General features: G+C 41.0%; 2 protein-coding genes and 1 long non-coding RNA gene across 6 annotated transcripts in view; 2 read left to right on the top strand and 1 right to left on the bottom strand.

Annotated features, from left to right (window-relative positions):
• The window catches only part of LOC109994376 (adenylate cyclase type 9), a 34,375-nt gene extending 25,447 nt beyond the window's left edge, over positions 1 to 8,928 (top strand). The window contains exons 4-10 of the mRNA XM_020647688.3: positions 191 to 447; positions 1,701 to 1,803; positions 2,410 to 2,618; positions 3,443 to 3,602; positions 3,738 to 3,880; positions 4,106 to 4,129; positions 4,344 to 8,928. Coding sequence (XP_020503344.1) covers positions 191 to 447; positions 1,701 to 1,803; positions 2,410 to 2,618; positions 3,443 to 3,602; positions 3,738 to 3,880; positions 4,106 to 4,129; positions 4,344 to 5,709 — 2,262 coding nt within the window. The 3' untranslated portion in view covers positions 5,710 to 8,928. The remainder of the gene's footprint in view (positions 1 to 190; positions 448 to 1,700; positions 1,804 to 2,409; positions 2,619 to 3,442; positions 3,603 to 3,737; positions 3,881 to 4,105; positions 4,130 to 4,343) is intronic.
• Positions 8,929 to 10,347: 1,419 nt separating this feature from the next.
• crebbpb (CREB binding protein b) overlaps positions 10,348 to 26,620 on the top strand; it is a 30,598-nt gene continuing 14,325 nt past the window's right edge. For all 4 annotated transcript variants that reach the window (XM_065964472.1, XM_065964470.1, XM_065964471.1 and 1 more), the window contains exons 1-5: positions 10,348 to 11,216; positions 19,354 to 19,961; positions 22,122 to 22,289; positions 24,868 to 25,120; positions 26,050 to 26,163. In XM_065964472.1, coding sequence (XP_065820544.1) covers positions 11,132 to 11,216; positions 19,354 to 19,961; positions 22,122 to 22,289; positions 24,868 to 25,120; positions 26,050 to 26,163 — 1,228 coding nt within the window. In that variant the 5' untranslated portion in view covers positions 10,348 to 11,131. The remainder of the gene's footprint in view (positions 11,217 to 19,353; positions 19,962 to 22,121; positions 22,290 to 24,867; positions 25,121 to 26,049; positions 26,164 to 26,620) is intronic.
• LOC136183008 (uncharacterized) lies at positions 22,174 to 26,448 on the bottom strand. The gene is made up of 4 exons (XR_010668851.1): positions 26,313 to 26,448; positions 26,015 to 26,127; positions 24,842 to 25,157; positions 22,174 to 22,307 (listed from the first exon to the last, which is right to left on the bottom strand). It is a non-coding gene; the product is annotated as an uncharacterized lncRNA (long non-coding RNA).

The raw sequence follows: 26,620 nt of genomic DNA, 5'->3' as shown, positions 1-26,620 counted from the left end.
ACTTAAAAATAGTTCAAAAATAGGACTCCACGAGTCCCAGATAAACTGTGCCACACACACAATTATTCAAAGTGATGTGACAGTACCTCTTAAGCGTTATATATTCAGTATTGCTGACCTGTTTTCAAAGCAGAGATCCATTTTTACACCTTCTCTTGTGGTTAATTCAGGTTTCCTCTCTTCCATTTAGGACTCTTCAAATCTAAAGTTTTCCCCTGCAGTTGCTGCGGGGCGCAGCCCCAAGGCTCTAAACGGCCTGCTTAGCCCTCAGCTGGAGGCCTTGAACAACAGCCAGACGTCTCTGTGTGAGATGCTGCAGGAGAAGGAGAAGAAGACATGGAGTGGAGGAGTCATGGGCATGGACCATTCAGCGCTCATGCCTCTACGCTCCAAAAACTTCAGGGAGAGGAGTGACGCTCACTTTGTGGACGTTATCAAAGAGGACAGGTTAGACTTCACACATTTACGTAACAAATTTAAACCAGAGATGATGTCATTTCTTTTTTGACTAGTTCTAGTACTTAGACTTCAGGATTGACTCATACTGAGAATCCATCCAGCCTAAATGATTAAATGAAATGTAATGAAAAATATACATAATATACAAACGTAATTACATGCAATCAAATGGTATACTAATGATCCTGTATGGATGGTTAATGTTTACTAACACTGTATAGGAATCATAACTTTGAAAAGGACCTTAGTGGCAGCTTCATCTCAAGTCACCTCCTGATATTTTCTGTTCTTCAAAGAGGGTTAAAGATACACAGATTTTTCTAAATCATTATTCAGGGGCATTTAGCCTTTGTTTGGATAGGACAGTGGATAGAGTAGGAAATCAGAGAGAGAGACATGCAGGAAAGAAGCCGCAGGTCGGACTGGATCCAGGCAGCCCGCTTGGGAGATGTTTTATTGATAATTACATTTTCTATTTTGAACTCTTATTTTTCCTTTGTCATGATGCGTATGTCTTGTGTGAAGCACTTTGCCTTGTTGCTAAAATGTGCTATATATATAAACTTGCCTTGATTTGCCTTGGAGGGTGATGGTCTCCTTGGGGCATTACCTAACCGCTAGGCCATCTGCACCTGGATACCCTGATTTTAAACATGAAACTGAACCGTTTTGTATATTTAAAGTCTTAATTTGCTTTTAATTCAAAAACGTTGACTTCAGTAATTTTTCTATCTCTTAGTTCTTACACATTTCTATTTCAAGGCGGAATACTTAAACCACTGTTATGCTTGCAACGCATAGTGGAGGAATGATGGGACGAAGTAAATCCACCCCTGGTCCCCCATCAGAGGAAGTCATAATAGGGGGGAGACGGTGCCACTGGGTTATGTTGGAGAGGGCATGGTGTGTGTATGTGAAGCTCACGCTGTTTGCTCACTTGTCTTTACCTGTCTAAAACAGTTTGCAATTTGCAGCCATCATTTTCTAATTGCTGAGTGGGCCGCTGTTTTGACAAGCAGAAACAAGTCCACTTGTTGGGTGGTTCATAAATTATGGTACTGGATATGGGAACACTTACAGATTGGAGTTTTTGACGTAGGTATTGGAGCAAAGTATAAATTAAATATCCATAAGTCAGTCTCAAATGTCAATGTGTATTTTCAGCCTTAGGCTATCAACTCTCACTTATAAAATCCCAGCTTATCATAAATTCTACTGGCTTTCCTCTGTGCCTGTGACAGCCTTATGAAGGACTATTTCTGTAAGCCTCCCATAAACAAGCTGAGCGTCACCTTCCTGGAGAAGAGCCTGGAGTCTGCCTACCGGATAAGCTACCAGGAGGAGGTATGTAAGTGTGTATGAGCTTTTTCTGGGAATGACGTAACAGTGCCCGTATGCCTGAGTGTGCATGTAAATGTGTGTTTATTAATATTTTTTTAACCTATCCATATATTCTGTGTAGTTGTCCTTGGCTATGCTCTGACATTCTTTCATAGTTTAAAAGTATCAGACATAAAAAAGTACATGCCTTTGTCATTCTCAAACTGAAAGCTTGAAATCTAGCTGTTTTTAAGAATGTCTTTCTACCTGTTTGAGTTTCTGTGCATGTCTGTGTCTCGTCTGGGAAGCCTGTTTGCACTGTGTTATGACCAGACCGGTCAAGACTGCGGCAAAGAGAAATCACTGCAGGACCTTTAATGTGGTTTTGTACTAGGCTGTGATGTCCTCTGCTGGTGAAACCTCAGAAGTGCCGTTTCACTGTCAAGGCTGCAACTGTTTCTCTACCGCCAGGTCTTAAGTCGAAGTCTTTGGCATAGGATTTGAGAATGGATCTTTGTCGACACTCATGCTGATTGATGATGTATTATTCCTATGTGTATTAATATCCTTTTTTTTTAAATTTGTGTAAAATTATGTCTGCCTTGCCTTCCTTCTCTCTTACTCTTCCAGGTTGAAAGCCATTCAACGGTGCAGACTTTTGCCAGTCCGACATTCAGCTCTTTCCTGGACATGCTGCTGAGCTGTTGTGTGTTTCTGGCTCTCTCGCTGGCCTGTTTCCTTCGCCCGCTCGTCACCCAGCAGAGTCCGTCCACAACAGCACTCATTCTGACAGCTGTAGCCGCGATGTTAAAAGCACTGGCTCTGCTGTGTGCTATTCGGTGAGATACAGAATGTATGGAGTGAAAATGGAGTAAGGATTTGCTTGAGAGATCAGCCTGCAAATTAAAAAATTGTGTACTAATTTGTAGACATCTTGTATCAATTGTATCCTTAATTAAACACGATTTTTAGCAAAGCTACTTCTTACCATTAAACTTCTAAACAGAAATATTGAAGCTATGACAATATTACTGTGATTTACCAAGGTGCATCTACTGAAAATAGATCAACGGAATAAATAAAGACTTTTTGATGAAAAACACAGGAGACAAAATGTTTACATTGACCCTAATTTGACAACAAGCAAAGAAACTCATGCAGGGAGTATCAGAAATAAGCGTCGATGACACTTTTTTAAATTTATAAATGCAGTTTATTTCTGTTGTGGGATGGCTGTGGCTCAGTGGTAAAGTCGGTCAATACACTGAACACCAAAATGAGTGGCATAGACGACAGTGTGACTATGCCACTCGTTTTGTGGGTTAACTTAATGCTGATAGGCACTTTACGTAGCAGCCTCTGCCATTAGTGTGTGAAAGCATAGACGTGACATGCAGTGTGGTGTAGCTTTGAGTGGTGGGGAATATAGAAAATAACTATATAAGTACAATCCCATTTAATGACCTGGTTGACTGAGAACCTACACAGAAATCCATTTGGATGCTCTGATGTGATCCTTAAAATTAGCTAGTCTTGTTTACATCTTGACCCACTGAACACAACCCAATGTGTAAACAATCAAATTGGAAAAAGGTGAAATATGATCAAATGCAATGTAATAAGCTTTACATCAATCACTGCTTTGTGTTTTTTTCTACTTCAGCATGGCCTTCTACCTGGACTGTGTGCTGAACTGCACTCGGTTGATGATGAGGGCAGTCTCCGGCTGGGCAGTGCGTCACATTATAGGAGCCATCCTGGTTTCACTTCCCACTGTGGCCGTCTACTCCCAAGTCACTTGTGACATGCATCTCTCTAATCAGGTGCAATTAAAGTTTCATATTGTTCTTTCTTTCTAGTCAATCTCAAATCTATAGTAAAACCTAGTTTGTTGTTATTGCGTTGCTGTAAATCGTCATCTCTTTTGACTAATAGCTCTATGCTCTATGTTTTCCCAGTTCACCATGTTCATCTGCTGTGCTGTCATCATAGCAATCATTCAGTACTGTAACTTCTGCCAACTCAGCTACTGGATGCGCTCAGCTCTGGCAACTTTGGTGGGACTAGCTTTGCTTGCCTTGCTCTTCAGCTCCCCCTGCAGGTACATTTACAAATCAATAAATGAAATGAGAGAAAAAACAAGAGTTAGTTGTGAAAGGTTTGAGAATGTTATGTTATTAATATCTATGTTCAGTGTAAATGTGGAGATTATGTGATGACACGGGGTTAATTGTTAAAATCTCAAGAAAAGAGAACATGTTAATGGTTGTGTAGTGCTGGTTTCCAGATGCATTTATAATTGCTGCTTGTGTCTTATCTCTTGTAGGGTTGCTAAAGGTCTGATTTTCTGGTAGGTACATTCATATTGTTTTTGTATCATAGTTTGGGATTTATAATTAAGTAATTTTTGTGTCCATTTTTTGTCACCTTTATGATGCACAGTTGGAAATATGATGATGTTACGAGCAAACTTATGCCTAAGTTTTTGCAGATATTGTGTGTGAAATGTGTATTCTACCCTTCTGTGTTGCAATTTTTCTGCGTTTCTGTCTCGTGTTCTCTAGGGCGTCAGAAGACCAGAGCAATAACAGCAGCAGCAACAACAGCTCTATCATCATATCTGACAGCATAGCAGACCCGGACTCGGTGCCTAGCCCACAGGACCTTCTGGGTCCTGAAGTGTGTGTGGCCTTTTTCCTGCTCCTGCTGCTGGTCTGGTTCCTGAACCGTGAATTTGAGGTCAGTTACCGCCTGCATTATCACGGCAACGTGGAGGCTGATCAACATCGCATAAAGATCCAGAACATGAGGGACCAGGCTGACTGGCTGCTTCGCAATATCATCCCCATCCATGTGGCTGAACAGCTGAAGGTCACACAGAGCTACTCCAAGAACCACGACAATGTGGGTGTTATATTTGCCAGCATTGTTAACTTCAGTGAGTTTTATGAGGAGAGCTACGAGGGAGGCAAGGAGTGCTATCGTGTGCTCAACGAGCTAATTGGAGACTTTGACGAGCAGCTACGGAAACCTGCCTACTCAAATATCGAGAAGATCAAAACTATCGGTGCCACGTACATGGCAGCAGCGGGACTGAATGCGCAGCAGTGTGCAGACGCGGCACATCCTCACGCTCACCTGCGCGCTCTTTTCGAGTTTGCCCTGGAAATGATGCGTGTGGTGGACGACTTCAACAAGAACATGCTGGGCTTTGGCTTCAAGATACGCATTGGGTTCAATCACGGGCCCCTGACAGCAGGAGTGATCGGCACCACCAAGCTTCTTTACGACATCTGGGGTGACACGGTCAACATCGCTAGTCGCATGGACACCACAGGTGTGGAGTGTCGGGTCCAGGTCAGCGAGGAGAGTTACTGTGTGCTTAGTGGCATGGATTATGAGTTTGACTATCGTGGCACGGTAAATGTCAAAGGAAAAGGTCAGATGAAAACGTTCCTGTACCCCAAGAGCAGTGACAGTGGGCCTGTGCCTCAGTACCAACTCTCAGTCTCGCCAGAAATCCGGGCTCAGGTGGACGGCAGCATCGGGCGCTCGCCAACTGATGAAATTGCCAGCATGGTGCCTGCAACCAGCACAAATGCAAGTAGCACCAATACTCTGGTACCAAGTTCCAGTGCTGGTTCCTCTCCTGCCACAGGACTTAGCCAGGAGAAGGAGACGGACAGCAGTGAAAGACGTCTCTCCACTGATACCTCCAATGCCAGGCGACCTGTGTCTCGCAGTGGCATGCCATCTATGCCTGTCGGTAACCGAGAAGGACCTCCATCTTCTGCAAATAACAAACTCACCGTGTCATCCTCTGACCGACAAAACAGACTTCAAGATTCAACAACAATATCCCTGAAAGATACCAAGAAGGACAAATGCGACGATTATGACATTTATGTTGGAGAGTTCACTAAGCTTTAGGAATTTGTTGGAATGTCCGCTTTTTTTTCATACATCCTTTACCCTTTAAGCACTTGTTCCAGCCAGATGGCATTCATAAAACCAGTGTCCATTTGGTTCTACCACGGGTAGAATCAGCGAGAAAGTCCCACAGGCTTCTTTTCTGCATCAGCCAGGCAGCAGGTTGTTTTATTGTAAATCTGAGTGGCTGATGTTATCAGTGTAGGGGGCTGGCTGGACCACAAAGTGAGCCTGAAACAGGAACACACACAGGAAATGGAAGATGTGATGGCTGACTTTGAAACTTCTTTTTGCCTGTTACAGATTGCGTCATCTCCAATTAACTTACTTGATTATAAGTACACCTTTAATCTTTAATCATTTCTTACACATGTCTTTTAAGTGCCTTTAGAATAGAATAATGTGTACACTAAGCCTTTTGGAGTCAGAGATGAAGAACATAAAGGGAAAAGTGTAAATAAGCAATCTTTTTTGGAATAACTGCTTCGCTTTTGTTACAATTTTACTTAAACTATGTTTTGCTACGATACTTTGCCTTTTTTGCCAAGAAGTTCTCAGCAAGCTGACCTTAAAGTTAGAAAGTGCCACAACATTTGGAAAGCGTGGAGAGCGAGGGGAAATACAGTACGATACAACAAGATAAGTATTAGTAATCTCTGCACTTGAAATGCATCAGAGTCTGTTTCCTCCAGAAAACTCTTCATGAAGGGCACTGAAGTCACTAATCTAAACAGTCTAAGGGTAGACGAGGTCGGCCTGCATGTTGTGTGTGTGTATGTTCATGAGTACAGTGTGTGAGTGTGTGTGTGTGTGTGTGTGTGTGTGTGTGTCTGTGTAGATCATGCAGGGTTTAATGAGGAGAGGTGCTTATGAGCTAGTTGAATGACTGGGTGCAACTGCAGGATGACAAACAGTTTAGGAACGCAGTTGAGAAAAAAAGCTCTTTTTGCTGATGTGGCAGCTTTGTCTCTGGCCTCAGTTTAGATCTTTGTATTGCCTCAGTACTGAGGCATGATGGTCTCAGCTACTCTTAATCAGCATGCTTACAACAGCAGCACCCATAGATGAGGCTGACTGTTGGTAGTGTCCCACATGACGCAGACTCTCATGGGGACTCAAACTGTGATAAGTGTTGACGAGTATTTCAGTGACTCCTAACAGGCATTGCTGTACCTGTAGCGTGTCTTTAGCTGTGATTTTAGATTGAGTAGAGAAACCTACAGCCTAGGTTTGCTATGGATTAACACAGTGTGATAGTTGATCGTACTTTTTAGACATGGATAATCAAAGTCGAATGTCACCAATACCAATCTTAACTAAATGTGTTTTATTGTATTTATTGTCACACAAAACTTGAACTGTTCATGTGAAGTGCCCTATCATATTGACTATGATTTGAAAGACAGCTGAACGCACTAACTGCTTCTTATTATCATTGTAATGTAATTTCACTGTACATGCAAATGCAGTGCATCAAATGAATTTCATATTTATTACTTTAGGTGTTTTTTTTCTGCTGTGGGTCATTCCTTTAGCAAACTCAAGCTGAATAAACGGTACTTCTCTTTTGCCATTACATTTTCTATCTCTCGCTGTTTCTCAGCAAACAGGATTGTGTGCTCAGAGGCAAAAACAAGTTGTACAACCAAATCTATGCTGTGTCTTATTTGTTTATTTAAAGGTCCTTATCAATTCATATCTTTTAAATAGACCATTGAAAAATCTGATATTTCAAGTATTTAATCAGAACATATTTTCCACCTTTTATCTTCAAGTAATTTCACACCTTACATTAACATCTTAATAGTTGAATATTAGGCTTGGCTTATGTTATTAAGCTTTTTCTGTGCATAAAAATATAATGCTTGTGCCTTTTAAATATACTCCTGGTTTCCCTTGTTAATTTTTAGTTTGCTCTTAGTTGCTTTTCATTTCTTTAAAAAAGTCTTAACTTCTTTAAAGCTTGTGCATAGGCAGGAGAATGTTTATTTTTGCGCTAAAATCAAACAAAATTGTCTAAAGGTCATGACATTCGAGCAGTGCCTTTTCTTCTATCAACATTTCACGTTAATTGGCCTTATGCTGCTTTTGAATTGCTTTTATTTGGCCTCTAGTTGTGTACTTGTGTATTGTATATGTTGCAAAGAGGAAGTAAGTTGCTTTAAATGCAGTAAAGAAATAGCTTATTGTTATTGGTTTAAAAGGAAAATCAGTTTCTTTATGCTTTTGAGCACACAACCCTCGTACTGGTACAATATTTCTGTTTTGTAGAATTCAATAAAAGGACATTTAGAACAGTGATTTTTGTAAAAACCAAGGTAAGATACTCAGTAGAGGTCATGATACTTGAGTGTGAGGTGAGCGTATAAGCTATATTTCTTTTGTCACCCTTTTTATTTCTTGAATAGTATTGTATTTGAGACGCACAGACACAAGTTTGAAAGGGTGTCAACGCAGAATTTTGATCGCTACTTGCTTTCTTTCTTCTTCAGTTTAACTTTAGATATGAGATGATGGTTTGCTTTGATTCATCCAGATGTAAGTGACATTCTGAACCAGCAGAATGGGAAAACTGAGAAAACTGATGCCAAAGAGTGTCATCGTCATCTCTCTCTGTGTAATATCGCATTCTTGATTTGCAGATTGTGTTGTGCAAGAAAGGTCATCACTAGATTCACCATTAAAACACATTTGCACAAGGCGCTCACCGTTTTTACTGTACAGTTTGCCTTTTTATTGTAGAGTATCAGAGCATTTTCTATTATTTATATAAGCGCATGTACTATAGTATTTAGTAGTCTTACAAACTGGGTCATTTCAACAAAGTTGGAAAAATACTTGTGCTCTCTGTTTGCCTGCATGTGTGTAACAAATGTACGAGTGTTTGTAAAAAAAAAAACAGTGAGGTTGTGTTTTTTTTTTTTTTTTTTTTAAAGGGATGCTCTAATTTCTTGCAGGATTGTGACCAGGACATTTTGATTAGTTTAATCATCTCAATAATTAGGACATGTTAGGATAGTTAGACTTCAGTCAAAAGACACTTCTTCATTTCTAAGACATTAAACTGGCCAAATGAATGGTGTGTCGGCAGTATTTAAGTAGCGTCCTACTGTTTAAAATGAATTGTTGCCTCTTTTTGTGTGAACATGTTTTGTACATAGCATGCTGATAGATATGCAAGTGAAGGTTTAAATTGAATAAAATTCAGTTGCTGGGGAATGTTGTCGGCTGGAGTTTATAGCCTGTGCTCTACAGGCAGTAGTAGTTGGTTTAGTATAGAGCTACATGTAACGACTATGATTGGTTTCTTGTTTAATCAATGACATGTTTGGTTATAAATAGTCAATATGTGTTTCCCTAAGCCCAAGATGATGTCCACTTGTTTTGCCCACAAAACATTTAATTTACTGTCTCACAGCGGTAAAGCATCAGGAAATATTTACACATTGAACCTTGGCATATTTTCTTTAAAAATTACTTCAAACTATTTTATTCTCAGTAAAACCTTTGACAAGTAATTTTAGAGGCGAACTGATTAACTATTGCTAATTGTTAATTTTTTTTTTCAAGTTCTGCTCTTCCAAAACAACTTGTATGTCTTTTTTTAATTGAGTGTTGCACTTTCATACTTTAAGTATTTATATTATTTGACATTTTTGCCTAATTTTACATTTGCAACCTGAGCTTTTCCATTCAAAAAAACTTTATAACTTACTAAAACATCATGTTATATATCCAGCTTCTTACATAAATGGAGGAAATTAACATTGTATTTTTGATAATAATTGTAACCTTCTATAGGCCCTAATCATATTCTATATACATCTTTTTTTTACATGGATGTATACATCAGTTTTTTAATTGTCATGTTTTTTGTTTAGTTTAGTTTTCTTTGTTTTCTGTTGTGTTGTCTTTCTATCTTTCTATACATTTTTCTTGAAACTCGGTGTAAATACATTATGAGAAACTTAAAAGGAAGATAAACGTCATGAATATGTAAACTGTTTTTGCACAGAAGGCTGATTCTGTTTCTGATGAAATAGTTTCAATAGGCTATACTCCTCAAACATGCAAAACCATAAAATGTTGCTTATGTGTTATTAAGCATTAATGCTAATTTCATAGTTTGCATAATATATAGAAAAGAGTAGGGGTGCTGAAGCTTCCCCTTCAGTTGTTAATGTAGGCCTTACATTTTGCTTGTTTTTACATTGTGCACGTAAGCTCTTTAATGCCAAACTTTAACTAATAAATTGCAACAATCTATTTGGTCCTACCAGTAAACCTGAGTATTCAAGTATTACCTAAGTAACGACTTAATCATTTACTTTACAGCACAGTATTTAATGAATAAATTCAAGCATTATTTGTAAGTTAAGCGCATTTTTTGAACCCCTCTTTCTGTAGGTAGTCATACCATTTATATGTTTGTTAAGTTTTAAGCAGGTTGCTGGAGTAATTTATTTTCTTTTTGGGTTATTCCTTCCCTAGAGGCAAATCTACGTACGTCCACATGACGCACAATTGGACACAGGTTTACGTCAGGGCGTCGTAGCGCGACACCTCCCCCTCCTCCCCCCACAGTCTAGCTGGGAAGAAAAAAAAAACTTTTTTTTTTTTGTATCGGAGGAATCAACAGCCGCCATCTTGACGCGGCTCAGAATCGGGATTTCGGGGGGAGCATTAATTTTAAAAACCGACCGGAGCGATCCAGACCGGGCTCAAACGGCTTTTTTCGTCCAGAAAATCGAAGTGCTTGTTCGTCCGATGACAATTAATGCGAACATGTGATGGTAACATGCGTTTTTATCGTCCGGAGAGCCCCCTGTATATTTGATTTCCCTTTTACCGAGCGCCGCTTCTCGCCGTATCTCCGTCTCTTGACGCTGTATTTACCGGGAGACAGCGACCAGAAAAATAATCCACTTCATAGAAAATATTTTTTGAATTTTGCTCTTTTTATTTAAGCCCGAGGAAGATTTTATGGCCGCTTGTTTCGGCTGCGAAAAAAATGATTCTGTACAGACGCGAAACCGGCGATCTGCGGAGAAAGGGATTTGCTCAAGCGTTGTGTAATATTTTATAATTGATTTTTATTTATTTTTCTTGAACTGAAATAATTTTTGGACGCGATTATTGAGGATAATTATGTGGGTGTTGGGTGTTGGATTATCATGGGGTGATCTTCGGTGGCGAAGCGTGGCGCTGTTGCCTTTCTTTTGAAGCCTTTTACACCAGGCAACATTTCGCCAGTCTGCCAGTCAAGAGAAGAAAAAACACTTATATTGCTGCTTTTTTTTTTTTTTTTTTTTTTTTTGCGAAAGTGGCCCGTTTTAACGACCTCGAAGCTGACTAGTTAGACTGATTTTTTTTTTTTTTCGTGCATCATCATCCATTCACAAAATTTACCAACCAGTCCAGGATGGCTGACAATCTGCTGGATGTCGGACCCCCCACTGCAAAGCGACCCAAGCTGAATTCACCTCTCTCAGGATCAGATGGCCCAGGTAACGTGGTTTCACAATATTGACGAGAAGGTTTACCTTGCAATGAGTCACACACTGTAGAGTCCTGCTTCTTTATTGAGGACTGGATGCATCTTAAGGAAGAAGAAACGTTAACCCAGCGGCCACCTCAGTAGTGCTGTGCAAATATATCACAGGCAAACTGTACACCAAGTCCCTGCAGGACTGTTTCTGTACATCTATCAAACTGTACAAAGAATGAGCTCTGGCTAAAAACTTATATCAACGGTGCTTATAACACACCTAAGGAACAGCAGAATAAAATGTTGACAGTAGATCTGCAGGAGTCTGGTGCTGTCTTAATAAGCCCCCCCCCCCCCCCCCCCCACACACACACACCCCTTCTTATTGTTAGCTGTAGACATGATACATTGTTGTGATCCCATTATCTTGAGGAGCATGTCTTCTCTGTATCCATGAAGTTGGATTGGATCAGTGGAGACTCTTGACAGCAGGATCACTTGCACCAGTGTTGTGTCTGATAGAAGGACACTCTCATCCACCACTGGGTCATCCTGCCACTGAAGGGTTCAACCCCTCTTTCATTCAACAAGATACTTGAAAGGTTAATGTTATCTTGGAACATACGCAGGAAGAAACTTTATTCAACTTCTTTGCTGACAGTTTAAAAAAAACTGGAGTAATAGAAATGTGCTGAACTAGGCGTCAAATGTGACACATTTGAGGTTTCAACAAAACCTACCAATACTTCAAACTTCTGCAGGACTTGTCTAACCTGGACCTCACCTGTCACATATGTAGTGTCACTAGGACTTTGTTGTGGTAGAGCTGATTATGCTGTCTAAAAAGTGGGCTCTGCATTCACATGCATAAATAAAAAAATGATTGAATACGTCAGAGGAAAGATGGAGTTCAGTGTTTGAGTAGTCAAAAATCGCTGTTAACTGAAATGTGGCTGAACATATGAACCGCTTGTTTTTATTGTTCTGGTGAACAACAATAAACAGGACAGTGTGCTGTAGTTTGGACACAACTGACAATCTTCTATTTTCCTGCATTGAGATTGTATTGTTTCCTTCATACACCAGTAACATCAGTGTTGTACATGTTACAAGCACTCAGTTGCAAGAATCAGAAAAGAAGATGACGATACAAAAGAAAAGTTAAAAATGCATAAATATAAGAAGAATTGGATCACTACTACAATCCAGGTATCAATGCACACTCGCATCCATCCATCCACATACATCATATGTGACTATGTGTAACATGTTGTTGTGACATGCAGATTCATGCACGCTTTTATTGCAGCGTGCATAGTCAAAAACCCAACAATGTGCAGCTTCCATTGAGAGAAAAGCACAAAATGAAGTAACTGGCTCCGGGCGACTGTTGGCATTTAATCAAAATATTATTAATTATCAAAATACCTGTTTTACCGATTTAATTTTTTTTCTGGCAATCACATGATCTTTATTGGTCTAGTGGAGGAAAATTCCATATTAAGTCTTCTCTACTTTGCTAAAACTTAATTTTGACTGAAAGACTTGAAAAATGAAAGAGAGAGACAGAAAGGTGATGACAACTGTTGGGCATCATTTTCACAACACTAAGGGCTAGAGGTAAAATCATGGATGTGTCTTTATCAGTGGTCCATTCAGCAGCCTTCATGTCGTTCTATGTGTATTCTTGCTGTGAACTGAACATAGATTTGTTGGTCATTTTCTTGCAGCACCAAAGGACTTCAGGTATTGAGCACATCTTATGTCCATGATTTCAGTTTTGGGATTGCACCAAACTTTTATAGTTTTAGAGAGTTTCTAAAGAATGGCGCAGTTGCTTAATTTTGAATCACAGCCGAGATGGGAAACATCTGTCAACCTTTTGCAAACAGCTAAGAAGAGTGGAGCTTCTTTGTTTGGTCTGTCTCCTCTTCTGTGTTTGGCTGTATTATCTAGGCGGGTTGACGGTCCTCGGGTCCTCAGCCAAGGTAGCTCATCTTCTCAGAGGGGTGACAGGAGCTTTCGCTGGGCAATAAAGAAGCCTGACACTGAGTCTCCTCCCCCACTGCTGCCAGAAACCCTCTCAGTCTCAGTTGACACGCACACAAACGCATGTATTTAGTGAGACATTGCACAGTGTCTCTTGTAGACCTCCTCTCTTTGAAGTCCGGGGTGCAGCTCAAGGTCTTAAGTACACTGAGAAGATTTTAAGTGCCAGGCTGCCGATGGGAGGATAAGCCCTGTCTTTTTTTTCTACACTTAAAAAAAAAACCTAATTCTGAGAAAATTCAGAGGCAGATCTGTGAGGAACCTGTAGCTAGCAGCCCTGTTCCTATCTCCTGCTTTTGTGTGCACCCTTAAATTAGCTTGTTTCCTTTCATTTGAATAAGGACTCACTGAATGAAATGGAACCCTGAATCGGTGTGTAGAGTACAAATTTATAAAGAAACTGAATATGACTTGCGTATAAGTTTAACATTTTTCCACAAACCAGTTTTGTGACGATGCACACTTAATCGGCACACAGCTCTTGCTCAAAGCCAAAGATTAGCAGTCTGTTTTTTTAAGTTAATGTTAATGTGTGACAGTTTTTTATGGACTTCTAGTCTTGTGTCAGTGTGTGTTTGCACCTGGGGCCACAGACCAGTGTCAGGCTTGTTTTCATTTGTATGGCTGAGTGGGCGTGTCAGCGCCAGAGGTATGAAATAGGCAGCCACTCTGCAACCCTAGAGCTAACCAAACCAACGTTCTTTCTCCTCCTCTGTCTGGCCTGTGTTCATGATCACCAACCCCTGTGAGCATCATGCATCTATTAGGGCTTTCACACTTGGAGAAATCTCCTGAAATGTTTTCCCCAGCAAGTCCGAGTGGGCTGATGTGAGAACGCAGCAGTATATTCTCCGGAGAATTCACCTCGTGCCAATAGGAGGGGGAGTGAACTTTCTATACTGTTACTTCTGCACGCGACCATTACCATCTCCCTGAACGTAATTAAACGACTGCATTACGTTTTGTGTTCGCAACTATGTTGTTCTCCGCTCTTTTGTTGATGTTTTTTCATTCTGTTGGACTACGCGTAGCATTGATCTAAATTCAAACATTGTCATTATTGTGTTCGTCCGCTACTTCCGCGTTGTTTTTTTTACGTCACTTGTTACCTCAGGAGACCCCCCCCCCTCGTCTGACAGGGATAGTCTCCAGCTATCTTCTGGAGTACATGTGAAAACGGCTTATGTTAGCATTACCATGCATTCAAGTACAACGATGGATGAATGGAAAGATTTGTCACAGTGTCAGAATTAGCAAAATATTGCAATCAATGAACACTGATTGAGGTCTTTTACCTGCTTTTTGTAAAGTGTCTCGAGATAACACTTGTTATGAGTTGACGTTATTCAAATATAAATTGATTGATTGATATCTATAAAACGTGCTTAACACCAAGATAAACAATCTGAGCATATGAAAGAAACATCTCAGCTCAAAGCCCCATATCCTGTCTCTGTTCAAATGTTGGAGAGACAGTGACTTTCATATCTTTACTGGTTTTACTGTAAATTTGGAAAAGATGGAAACAATCGAAAACAATGTGGCTCCAGTCCTATTAAGACCTGTGACTATTACCTTTTTCTATTATGCACTCCTGAAAATATCTAGAGAATTTCAGGGGAACTTCCTTGGAAATGCTGCTGATCTGGTTGTTCAAATATGCCCCTCACAGCGGGAAAGTATCCCTGTTGGAAGAGGAGGCGGCGGGGGGCAGGGGATCTCCTGAGGCAAGACATGATGTTAAAAGCATGATGGTGATCATGACCATAGCCTGAGACTACATGAAACAAACATTTTAGCATCATAATAATCTGAATTCTAAAGTTAAACTTAAAGGAAGAAGGTGTGACATTTTACACATAAATATTGCAGAAATCAAGTCTATCCTCTGTAAATAGTCATGACTCAGAAAGACATTTACAGTGAGTGAGAAGCACGAGTCCCGCCAGCTGTACTGTTGTCGTAGCCGTGTTTACATCATGTTTACATGGAACGGATGACCCTGCATATAAAGCTGTTGTAGTCCAGGACTCGCTGCTTATTTAGATGTCATGTTAGTGTGTTTAGATCACGGTCATTCTGTGTCAATGTATGTGCAATTTGAAGCTATGAGTTAGCCAAATTGTGCTAACATTAGCCTGCTAACTCAACAATGCATTGCGAGAGGGCTTGGAGGTATGCTGCTGGAGGAGAGCGGAGGCTTCAGAATAGCGGAGGTGTCACCAAACAGCAGTTTGTTTTGGTTTAATGCTGGGGCTCAAGGGCTCTGAAGTGCCCACGTTCAGAGTCCCCACGTGTGCCAAGTCTGATCTGATTGGTCGGCCTGTTGGCTCTGTCGTAATTGGTCAGTCGCTCAGCACGGTTCTCGGACATGTCCCGCCTCTTTTACCATATTGGGAATGCAGCCACTGGCTCCGAGGGGAGCAAAAACATTAGCACCTTAGCACTACTGTGCTACCGCAGGCTTCGGCATATCGTGGGCGTGCTACAGAAGTTAACGGGCGTGCAACATGAGCTGCAGGGCTTGCCACAACGAGCCAATGGACTTAGATCAGTGAACTCACACTGACAATAACATCACACTGGCAAATTTTATTCAAGGGGGGCTAGAACCGAGCGTTACATGCAGCTAATGCTACAGCTAACAGGAGGACCTAGGAGACTTTGAATTTTTGCACATAGATGTGCCTAAACATGCACAGGACACAGAAAACACACTAAAGAGCATATAAAACCAGAAAAAGCATAATATGACCCCTTTTAAGAGGATAGTGCTCAAATAGTCAGGATTTGTCAAATTAAATAACCAGGAATGTTTTTGCCACATAACTAGCCTTGGAGAGACGGTCGCCCGCATCTGCTGGCTAGCTTTTCACCTCTGTGTGTGCTGTTTTAAAGAGCAGAAAGGTGATTGGTGCTAGATGCAAACCAATCTGCAGCCCAAACCAGTCCTGTCCTGCAGCCCTCTGCTCTTAAACTTTGCACTCTTCCAACCCTCTGAAACATAGCTATATGTTTTTTTTCATAAATTCAGATACTATCTGTCTGCATGATTGGATAAAACCTTTTTTTTTACTTTGCCCTCTGCTTGTGAAGCCCTGCCCATATTCCATGCCATTTTCTTTGATTGGATGTGGTTCTCATAAACACTGTGCAGCAAATGACTGTAACGCCAGCTTTACAAGTGTAGTGTGCCACTAATTTCGCACATCTTGAAGTCATCACAGCGCTGTGTAAAAAGAGCCATATTAAAGGTTTGACAAATAAACTGCAATTCAACTGAGTGGACAACGGCTGAGGTCTTTGCTAACCCATTTTGATATGAAATTAAGTAGCTCTTTTTTTAATGGCTCTTTTGTGTCTTACTACTCTGTTGATAAAGGTATACATTCAACCTAACCCCCCCAATTTCACAAAGCTTTTTAACCCCCTAAAAAGACTTTAAAACAAAACTTAATGCAAGATGATTTGGGACAAACTGAAGGAGGATGCCATATCTTCAATAAGGCGGATAATAACTATACAATAAATGTACACATGCAAAAAAGAATGCCGTTAGTACTCGTTCTAAAAACCTCTTTAATTCACACTCACGGATATATCAGATGTTTTAAAATGACTTGATGTTCAATCTGAGTTATAACAATTTATTCTATGATATGACTTGATCTATCCTTTTTCCTACTCATTTCGGCTGCATTATAATGACATTACAACAATATTACAGATGCCTGTTCACTATACAGAACACCGAAGGCACACACACTGACCGCCCCCCTGCATGCCGTGGGATACAGTATTACCGCCCAAGCCTAAAGGAGATGGATTTAAATGTACGACTTGTTTTCAGAATTGCATTAAAAGTATTAATAAGTTGATTTTTTTTTTCCCAAGATAGGTTATGAGTCATGATTTATTTGGAGAAAAAAAGACAGATCTCTGTAAAGTTAGACATTGAGAATCTTCATCGAGCTGCTTGGAGTGATCCTTGTTTCATGAGCGAATGTGACCGAATGTGAAATTGGCTTTTGAACAAAGCGTATATTCAACTATTGTGGTTCACCCCAAAATCTTAGAAAACTAACATTTTTACTGATAATGGCTTGCAGTGTTTTCCATCAAAGGACATCACATCTGTGTCAAAGTCTTTAGCATTGCCATGATGTCGTAGAAGCTCAGCTTCTTCTTTCTTGGGAGACAGAGGAGTAGCGTTTTGCTCTTTCTACCTCCATCTCAGCTCTCTGTGCCTCAGTAACAGTCTGTTGCATGGCCGGTTATTACTTCCCAGACTGAAGAGGCTAATTGAAGATTTTCATGTGGCTGTGTAAAGCTGAGCGTAAATTACAAGCAGCAGCAGCAGCAATGTCTTATTCAGGTGAGAGCTGTGTGACTCAAGTGTTGGGACCGGTTGGTCGATGGATTCTTCTGCTGTCGCTAAGTGACATGTGATTTCTTGCTATATGATCATCATGTACTTTTGTCTCAGACTTTTGAAAGAAATCACCATACTGAAGGCTTTTTTCTCCTTCAGTTATATTTTGGGTCTTCTGCATTTGTTCCTCTAAAATTGTTGTGGTTTGGATCATATCGCTCGAACGTGTGCCTGCTCTTAATATTGCACTGTCAGGGGGCGCCGGTAGCGTTGTGGTTAGTGCGCACATCCCATGTATGGAGGCTATACTCCTCCAAGTGGGCATCCCTGGTTCGAATCCCACCTGTGGCTCCCTTCCTGCCTGTCATTCCCCCCTCTCTCTCCCCAAAAATAACATGCATTTCTGTTGTTGTTCTGAGACTTGTTGCTTTAATCTAATGCACTAAATGCTCAGGAATTCCCTATGTAGCCTGAAATCTTCAAGCTCCCATTAATTGCCACTGTAAATCAATGATAAGAGGTAATGTTTCTGTCCAACCTCAATAATTCAGGCGTCTGTCGCTTGGCTTTTGTAGGGGTGTGGCCGTAGCGATGCCATACACAGGCACACTTGCACCTGCATGTGAAGGACCCTGCCATAGACGTGTGATTTGGACTGTGACCTTCATAAATGTTCAATTCATTTTCTGTTTGTATTGACTTTAGTACTGCAACAGGGACTCAACTGCTTTAGTGTAAATGCAGCCTCTATAAACAGATCTACATTGAGAATTACAGAATTTGTTGGTGAGGGTCAAGTTTTTGGTGTAGGGGGCATTTAGGTTTCCATGGCACGTTTCAAGTAGTTTGTCGGTCGTCATTTAGCTGGTTTTGGTTTTCTGTTGGAAAAGAGTCCATGTAGCCCATTGGCCTGACGAGCCGTCTCTATACACAGACATCTGCATTGACAGCACTAAGTGGTGCTGCCGATAAGACAATCATCTGTGAACCTCCAATGATGCAAAATTTTATATTTACAAACTCGGTTTTGCATGCACATGTTATATTTGGTTGTATGACAGGTTAATTTGTTAATTATATTTTGGCATTTTGATCTTCTGTTAGAAGAATATTATCCAGATGGCTTATGGCCAAGTGCAATGCCTGTCCCATCATTATGATTTTTTTTTTTTTTTTTATAATTTCCTTTTTTTCATTCCATTAAAATAGTTGTACAAAAAGATCATCTTCACATAATATGAATCTGAATTTTGAATGTCAATCTTTTGCTATGTCGTTGCGCTCTATCAGAAATTCATTTGTGGGCTTATTATCTTGTTTAATATCATGGTTGGTAGTCCCTGATTTAGTTTTACATGACAGATGTTTTTCAAATAATTAAGGTTGTACTGCTCAGATTATTTTGGCCACAAAAACTTTAGTGAAGACATTGAAATTGATGACAATGACCATGATTGCTTTTATAAATGGAAATCAGAAAGCAAATCAATTTGACCAAAAGTAATGCTTGGAGCCACCTGTTGGCTCAGGTTGGTGTAACTCGCCCTATTTGGGATTATCTTGGTTCTCGTTTAAGTCATGTCCTAACTTTAATTAAAAAACCCATCTAATTCTCACTTGAAACAAATACATTATTTTCTGTTTAGTGGTCAGCAGCTTGTTCTGCTGTTCATTTATAAATGGTGCGTGTCAATGATCTGTGCTTAATTCTTATTTCTCTTTCTCTCTTCCTTAGACCTTGTGTCCCTGTTTGACCTGGAAAACGATCTTCCAGATGAGCTCATTCCCACTGGAGACTTGGGAATGGGAATGTCCTCCAACGGCATACCAGGAGGAGGGGGTCCTGGTCTCAACTCCATCATCCCAGATGCCGCTGCCAAACACAAGCAGCTTTCTGAGCTTCTGCGAACAGGAAGTTCCTCCATCTTGGGAGGTGGTCTAAATTCTGCCAACCCTCAACAGGGAGGCATGGTGGGAAGCCAACTGGGTGCTGTGCTTGGTAAAAGCCCACTGGGGCCAGGTGCTACCAATCACCAGTCTCCCCAGGCCCAGAAAGGAGGTGCATCAGTTGGACAAGGCAATGGAGGCATGGGATTCAACCAGGCCATGCTGAACAGTGGGCAGGGGCACGGGGTCATGGGCCAAGCGGGACAAGTGATGAATGGGGCTCTGGGACCTGCAGGCCGGGGTAGACCTGGGCCTGGCATGCAGTACCAGGGCCAAGGCATGCAGGGGGCTGGACCTGGTGTTGGAAGCAGTGTGCTAGCAGAGACACTCACACAAGGAGGGCCACAGTTGGGAGCACACGTGTTAAATGCTCAACAAGCTGGAAACATGAATAAGGTGAGAGCCAAAAAAAAGTAGTCCAACAAGGTACCAGTGTTTTCTTTTCTCACCAAAGCACAAGACGTGCAGAGAGCATGAAAGATTATGATCTTTTTCAGCATATAAAATACTGACTACTGTACTTTAGAGCATATACTGTATGTTACATTTACAAATATAGAAAATATTCAAGTTGGGATGGTACGTTTTTTTATAAACAACAAACGAAACAGACATGAGGAAGTAGCAGTTCCCGCTGCATTATGTAGTGGTCTCTGATGTAACATCCCACGTTTCCATGGCAACAATAAACATGTCTTACTCTGTCATGGCGGTCGCTGCGACCAAACACGTCCCGTTACAACTTTAAAATATGGGATTTTTCTGGCTTTGACAACTTTTGGAGATGATGTAATTTAAACTCAACAACAAAAAAATATCTAACATAGGTTTAGTGAATTCTTACTTCATTTATATGTTTTAATGTAAAAATTCTACATATTGTCTTGAATTTAGGAAAGGTTGAACAGATTAATAAGGGCCTTTCTGATTTATTTTCGAATGTTTAGCATTTATTGTTCGTCATTCTCTCAACTGTTTCCTTCTTCTTCTTCTACCTTTCACACTGTCTTGCATGTCTCTGTTGGCCTTTGCCTTTTGATAATTGAGCTGTAAATCATGTTAGGAGAAGCAGGTCTGTGCGTTGCTGTCAGGTTTGGGGAAGAAGGGTAGAGGGGAAGGAACAGAAGACGACATGGCCAGATGAGGGGAAGCTCTGGAGCCTCTATGTGTTGCAGTACTGTCTTGCCGCCTGGTTCTCTCCTCTGCTTTGAGTGCAGTTCAAGTGAGAGAACCAGTGTGACAGAGGAGGATGAGGCCCGGCTCATTTGTGAATGGGAGGGAGGCAGCCGGCAAGCATCTGTGTGATTCTTTGCAGCGAAGGGGGAGGGGCAGGCAGCAGCGCAGTGCTCTGCTCAGCTGTTGGGCAAGCTGGTCTTTCTGTGTGCATATTCCTCCTGTTTCTCTCTCTCTCTCTCTCTCTCTCACTCTCTCTCTGCTGGGCTGGGCTTGCTCTGTCTGCCTGAGCGCTGTTTGCAGTGGGGAACCTCTGCAGCAAAGCAGACTGTAGTGAAAGGCAAGCAAAGGAAGAAGACAAATACATGCTGAGGGCCATCAGAAAGACAGGGAATCACAACTTTTGAGGACCAAAGAAGTAGGCTAACTATAAACTTTCTTATTTTTGTTTGGACTAGACAGCTTTTTGTACTTATAGTAACCATATCGGTTCAGTGGATGTTCATTATTTAAAAAAAAAAATCTTTTTGAGTTTTATTTTGCTTAAGTGTGAACTTTGACAGAAGCATTTGAGCATAGTGTTGTGTGACATGTCTGATTTTTTTCTCTGCCTCACCTCGTACTGATTTCCACCTTAATGTGCGTGAATTGTAAAAGTTGTTCTGTTCCGAGAATAATGTCTGATCAGAAGTTGAAAATGTCGCTGGCATTGTCAACCCTTGGTCTTTAAGTGGAAAAAGAAAAGAAGAGGCGCCAATTAAGGTGAAACTGTGCTAATTTTTGAAAGCATGGATACTACAGAGGCATGCTCAAGGGGCTTTCCAGAACCTGTGTCGAGAGCTCGAGATAAAATGAACAGCCAATCAGAGAGATTCCTCTCACCGACCGCCAATGCCGATTCAACATGTCGAAGCCAAAAAAAGGGAGACGGGTCTCAAGGGGTGACAACCTCTCACTGTCCAACTAGGACCGATGGCCAACGGTCTCCTTGGGGTCTCAGGGCTTTAAGAGGATGTTAAATGACTTGGAGGCAGACACATCTGGCTGTAGATGTTTTCCCTTATGTGTTTGTGAATGATTTTGACAAACATGTGCTGTTCAGATTTGTTATTTGTGTCTATTGATGAATTTTTGTATTAGTATGTTTGGCTGCTCGTTGTTTGTGTGAAACTCTGTTAATTGTGCTGCTGCCTGTCTTGGCCAGGACACTCTTTGAAAATAGATTTTAAATCTCAATGAGTTTTCTTTCCTGGTAAAATGAAAGTTAAATAAACATAAATGTGTTTAAAAACACTGCAGAGGATACAGGTCACCCTGCTTTGCTGGTATGCATTATTACATGCTAATTGTCTTGCCACCCTCTGCCCCGATCGTCCACTGTAGATGGGGATGTCAGGAGCTCCATTTGGCCAGCAGTACGGCCAGGCTGGGGTTCAGCAGATGGGGGCAGCGGGGGTCAACGCTCAACAACTTCAGAACAAGACAGCCCTTTCCAACAACCTGCCCCAATTCCCTGCTGACCTGAAGGGAGCTGGGAGTGTGCCAAACATGGTGGGTGTCGATCAAAAACTTAAAAAAAAGAGACATATTACAAATGTTTAGTGTTAAATCTTTTCTTTTTTTCTTTTCACACTGTGCAGCAATGGGTCATGTCATTTTAAAGGCCTTTCCTTCATTCTTAACCATCACCACTGCACATAAGGAAAGAAACATATCACACAAGCAGTTAGACTACCAGCAGCTCTTGGTAAATGAAGTGATAGTTTAATTTAATTTGACTTTATGCTCATGTAGCTTCTGGAAGTAAGGGATTCTGCCCACACTTGAGCCTAACACTTTGTCCTTCCTTAACGTTTGAAGAGAAGTCTAATGTGTCCATACACTGCCTGCTGTGAGGTCAGAGTAACAGTACACAATGCTGTTGTTGAGCAGGTGATGGACATCTTTTTTTAAAGTTTTTTTTCACTCTTGTATTTACTTTTAGGTTTGTATTTATATCAAATGTGTTTTTCAACAAACAACTTGAATCTGCTCATCTTATCCATGCACGCGCACAGAAACAAACACGATGACTAGGCCTCGTGTTTTGAAAAGTTTCACTGGACGTTCTGTTATTTATTGGAGTTCAGCACAGCATCAGCAGCTAGCAGCTGTACATTAACATTATTAAAACGAAGCTATGCGATGCTTCAATTTGGAGAGGAGCAAGGCACCTCAACCGGTGCATTTACAAGAGGGGTATATGAACAGTGGACCCTCTCTCTCTCTCTCTCTCTGCTGATGTGATTCTGCTCTCTTGGTTTTGCTGCATCTTATCCCTCTGCAGGAGTAGAGAGGACATTTTTTCAAAACTCGAGTTTTGTTATGTTGCATGGAACCGCCCAGGGCTCAGGCAGTTTAAAATTCTGTGCGCTCATGACCTGCAGCTGCAGAAAAAATATTAAACAAAGACATCAAGAAGCTTATAGTTGCACATCAATCAGGAAAGTACTATCTCTCTCTCTCCCTCTCATGGATAAAAAAGGTCGGGAAAAATACCTGGGCAGCTGTTAGTATACCTGGGCAGACCGCCCAAGTATCATGTGTGTGTGGGAAACATTGAATCATCAAGGTTGTGAGCAGCTTCATAGCGTATTATGCTATATGTGTTAATTTTATGAGCAAACACAGTGAGGTAGAGGTATTTTTTATTTATTTTTTACAATTGGGGGCGGAGCAACGCGCCTCGCTGGCTGCTGTTTTGCCTTTGTGTCTATTAAACCACATGATTCATAAATCAGAGAGATATAAGTACGATTTATTTATATAGTTTTATTTATAATCAATGTTGTTTTATAACACAATATCACTCGAAAATCAAATACATCCGACCTCCCTCCTACCCCTGCATAGTGGTCTAATGGATTAAGCTTATCTTCTTAAGAAACGTGTTCAATTGTCTGACCAATGAGATTTTGGTCAGCCAAGAGCTCAACCAATCAATCGACCAACCGACTGAAGGCTGTCAGCCCTGGTATTGTGACAGGTTAACTAATTGTATGCTTATACATTCTTGTATAAATAAGTTAGTATACCTTCCTATCTCTCCCTCCAGATAATCCTACACTTCATGCAGCCCACACACTTTGCTTGTCTGATAAGAAATTTCTGCAAGCACTGTATATAGTATGTACCGTACTTTGCTTCCATGCTTTGCAAATCAAAAGTTAATATGAAAATTGTATTACATGCAACACCTTTTCTCGAGGCTCGTCTCTGATATTGTTGTGTATTTACTCTAACTGTTCAAGGCCACTGTTAGATTTTTTTCAAGGAACAAAGTAAACAGAGCTCAGTAAAATGCAAATCTACACGAGGAATAGGAAATGGCTTTAACAAGGCATCAAATGTCTGACCCTGGATTTCTAATAGTGCTTTCCATTAGTTTTTCTTGGATTACAAGTTGCCTTTTATTTGATGTTGATTCATTCCCTCTTTCTTGAGTTTTTTCTAAACCACTTCCCTTGCCTTCTTCTCTGCTGACCCGTCTTCTTCATTTTCATTTCTCCCTTTCCTTTCCCACATCTCGAAGCTCCTTCTAAATATTAAGATATTTTCTGATATATTGGTCAAATCTGAATATCCACCCCTTGTTCTTTATTGTGAGCCCTACTGGACTTCAGAGCTATGCACTCTGACTCAATCATCATTATCACCTCAAGTGTGTGATGTTGTGCTGGCTGCAAGATTCAAGCAACATTTTAAGAATGAAATGGTTTTACTTAAATTAAAAATTTATATTTGTGGCTGCTAACAAGAAATCTAGACGGCCACTTCCATTTTGCTAGAAGTTGTTTGCTAATTAAATCAGTGAATTCTTATTAAATCAATGAATTGTAATGAAGTGTACCCTCTAAGCATACTCTGGAGGTCTGCAGAAAGTCTGCTTATGGAGTCTTGTGAACTTGATGAATACAGCCCGCAGCAATCATAAACTTCTTGATATGCCCCAAACGGCAGCAGGTCTTAAGATAAGCAAAGTCGGACATTTTAATTACTCTGAAACGTAAGTTAGACTTCAAGTTTGAAATCAGGGAAGTCTGGCATTGTGATCGGTCTCTAACCTGTCTGTGTTTGAACTCTTTTGCAGTCCCAGATGCAGCAGCAGGTAGCCTCGGTGGGCATGGTCTCTGGGGCTGGTGGTGTGTCAGCGGGCCCAACAGCCGATCCTGAGAAGCGTAAACTCATTCAGCAGCAGCTGGTCCTGTTGCTCCATGCACACAAGTGCCAGCGGCGGGAACAGGCCAATGGGGAGGTGAGGGCCTGCACTCTGCCCCACTGCCGCACCATGAAGAACGTCCTCAACCACATGACCCACTGCCAGGCTGGCAAGTCCTGCCAGGGTGAGTGAACGTTTTGAGCTCCGTATTATAAAACTAGCTGAAATTTAAAAAAAAAAAATGAACTTCTGACTCACTCCTGTTGAAGCATGCCTACCTATGACCACAAGGTGTTAAATAGCTATGTTAGTGTGCAAACAGACTGTCATGTTTTGTCCACTACTCAATGATAGAATCTAATAAATACAGTAACAGTGTAAGCTGCATAGCCTGTGCTGTGAGCAACCATAACCAAAGCCTGTAATGTGGTTAAAGTGTCATCAGCTTGACATACCACAGAGACTACAGGTAAATGGTGGTGAAGACTTTTGTATGTCCAGCTCATTCCAAAGAAACACTCTGTTATTACATTATTTCTTATTTGTTGATCCCCATGCACAAATACGACAGGACTTACTGTGATCAGACAGCATTGATACAATATAAGCCTTCTTGACCATGTTAATAGAAACGGTATAATCCTGAATTAGTCAATGATGTAGCATTGTTTTTGCACAATGTTAAGCTTGGTTCTGGTGTTTATTGCTATAATATAGCCACTCTTCCTGAAAATGCCCCTGTGACATGACTTCCTTCTCTCATAAATTTGATGTTTTTGTTGGTTGTGATCCTTTTGCTTATAATACCTGGCCGCAAGCAGCTTCCCTCTACCAGCTGTTGGTAGTAAGGTCACCTGAGGTTGATGAACTTTGAGCCGTAATATTTATACTGTTTATATGCTTTAAGTAAATGCTAGGATGCCTTTATGGTTTTACAACATGTATAATTGCTTTTTACATGGCTATTTGCACATTGTACTGGAGCAGTTCAATCAATCATTTTTTACTCTTTTCTACTCATTTCAGTCTTGCAGTTTCTAAAACATTTTTAAATGCTTGGCACTACTTAATTACTTACCAATCCTCACTTTTTTTGTTTTTATTTCTCTTCAGTGGCTCACTGTGCATCCTCCAGACAGATCATCTCCCATTGGAAGAACTGTACGCGGCACGACTGTCCAGTCTGCCTGCCTTTGAAGAATGCAAGTGACAAGAGGAACCAGCAACGTGAGTAACTGTGGTCTTACTCCAGCAAGTCCGTCTTCTCTTAAATATTTACAAAACCATATAGAAAATGCACATTAAGAAGTAATTAATGATGGCTGTAAAATACCTTTATGGTTTTGATCATTTTAAGGGATAGAAATATTGTATACCTCGTAAGCTTTTTGGCAGAGCAGCTGTCCCTCAACAGCAGCCTGGAGTCGGTGCGTGTGGTATGAAGTAGTGCCACCTGCAGGTCATGTCTCCCCGCCACAGCTCTGTGCTGGCTCGCCGACTGCAAGTGCTCCCACATTGAATGGATTCCTCCAGAAAGGCTGGGCCTGTAATGTGACACCCAGGGGAGGAGCTCCATGTCGCTGCTATTAGTGGGGGCAGGGTCTAGGGACAGAAAGCTCTCTGATTGGTTAAAAGGGCATGTGACGTATTTAAATCCCCCACAGAGGCAGCATGCTCTCTGTCA

Source organism: Labrus bergylta, chromosome 16 (assembly GCF_963930695.1).
Source record: "Labrus bergylta chromosome 16, fLabBer1.1, whole genome shotgun sequence".
NCBI classification, from domain to species: domain Eukaryota; kingdom Metazoa; phylum Chordata; class Actinopteri; order Labriformes; family Labridae; genus Labrus; species Labrus bergylta.
Note: the sequence above shows the minus strand (reverse complement) of the source record. Positions and strands in the feature narration are given on the sequence as shown.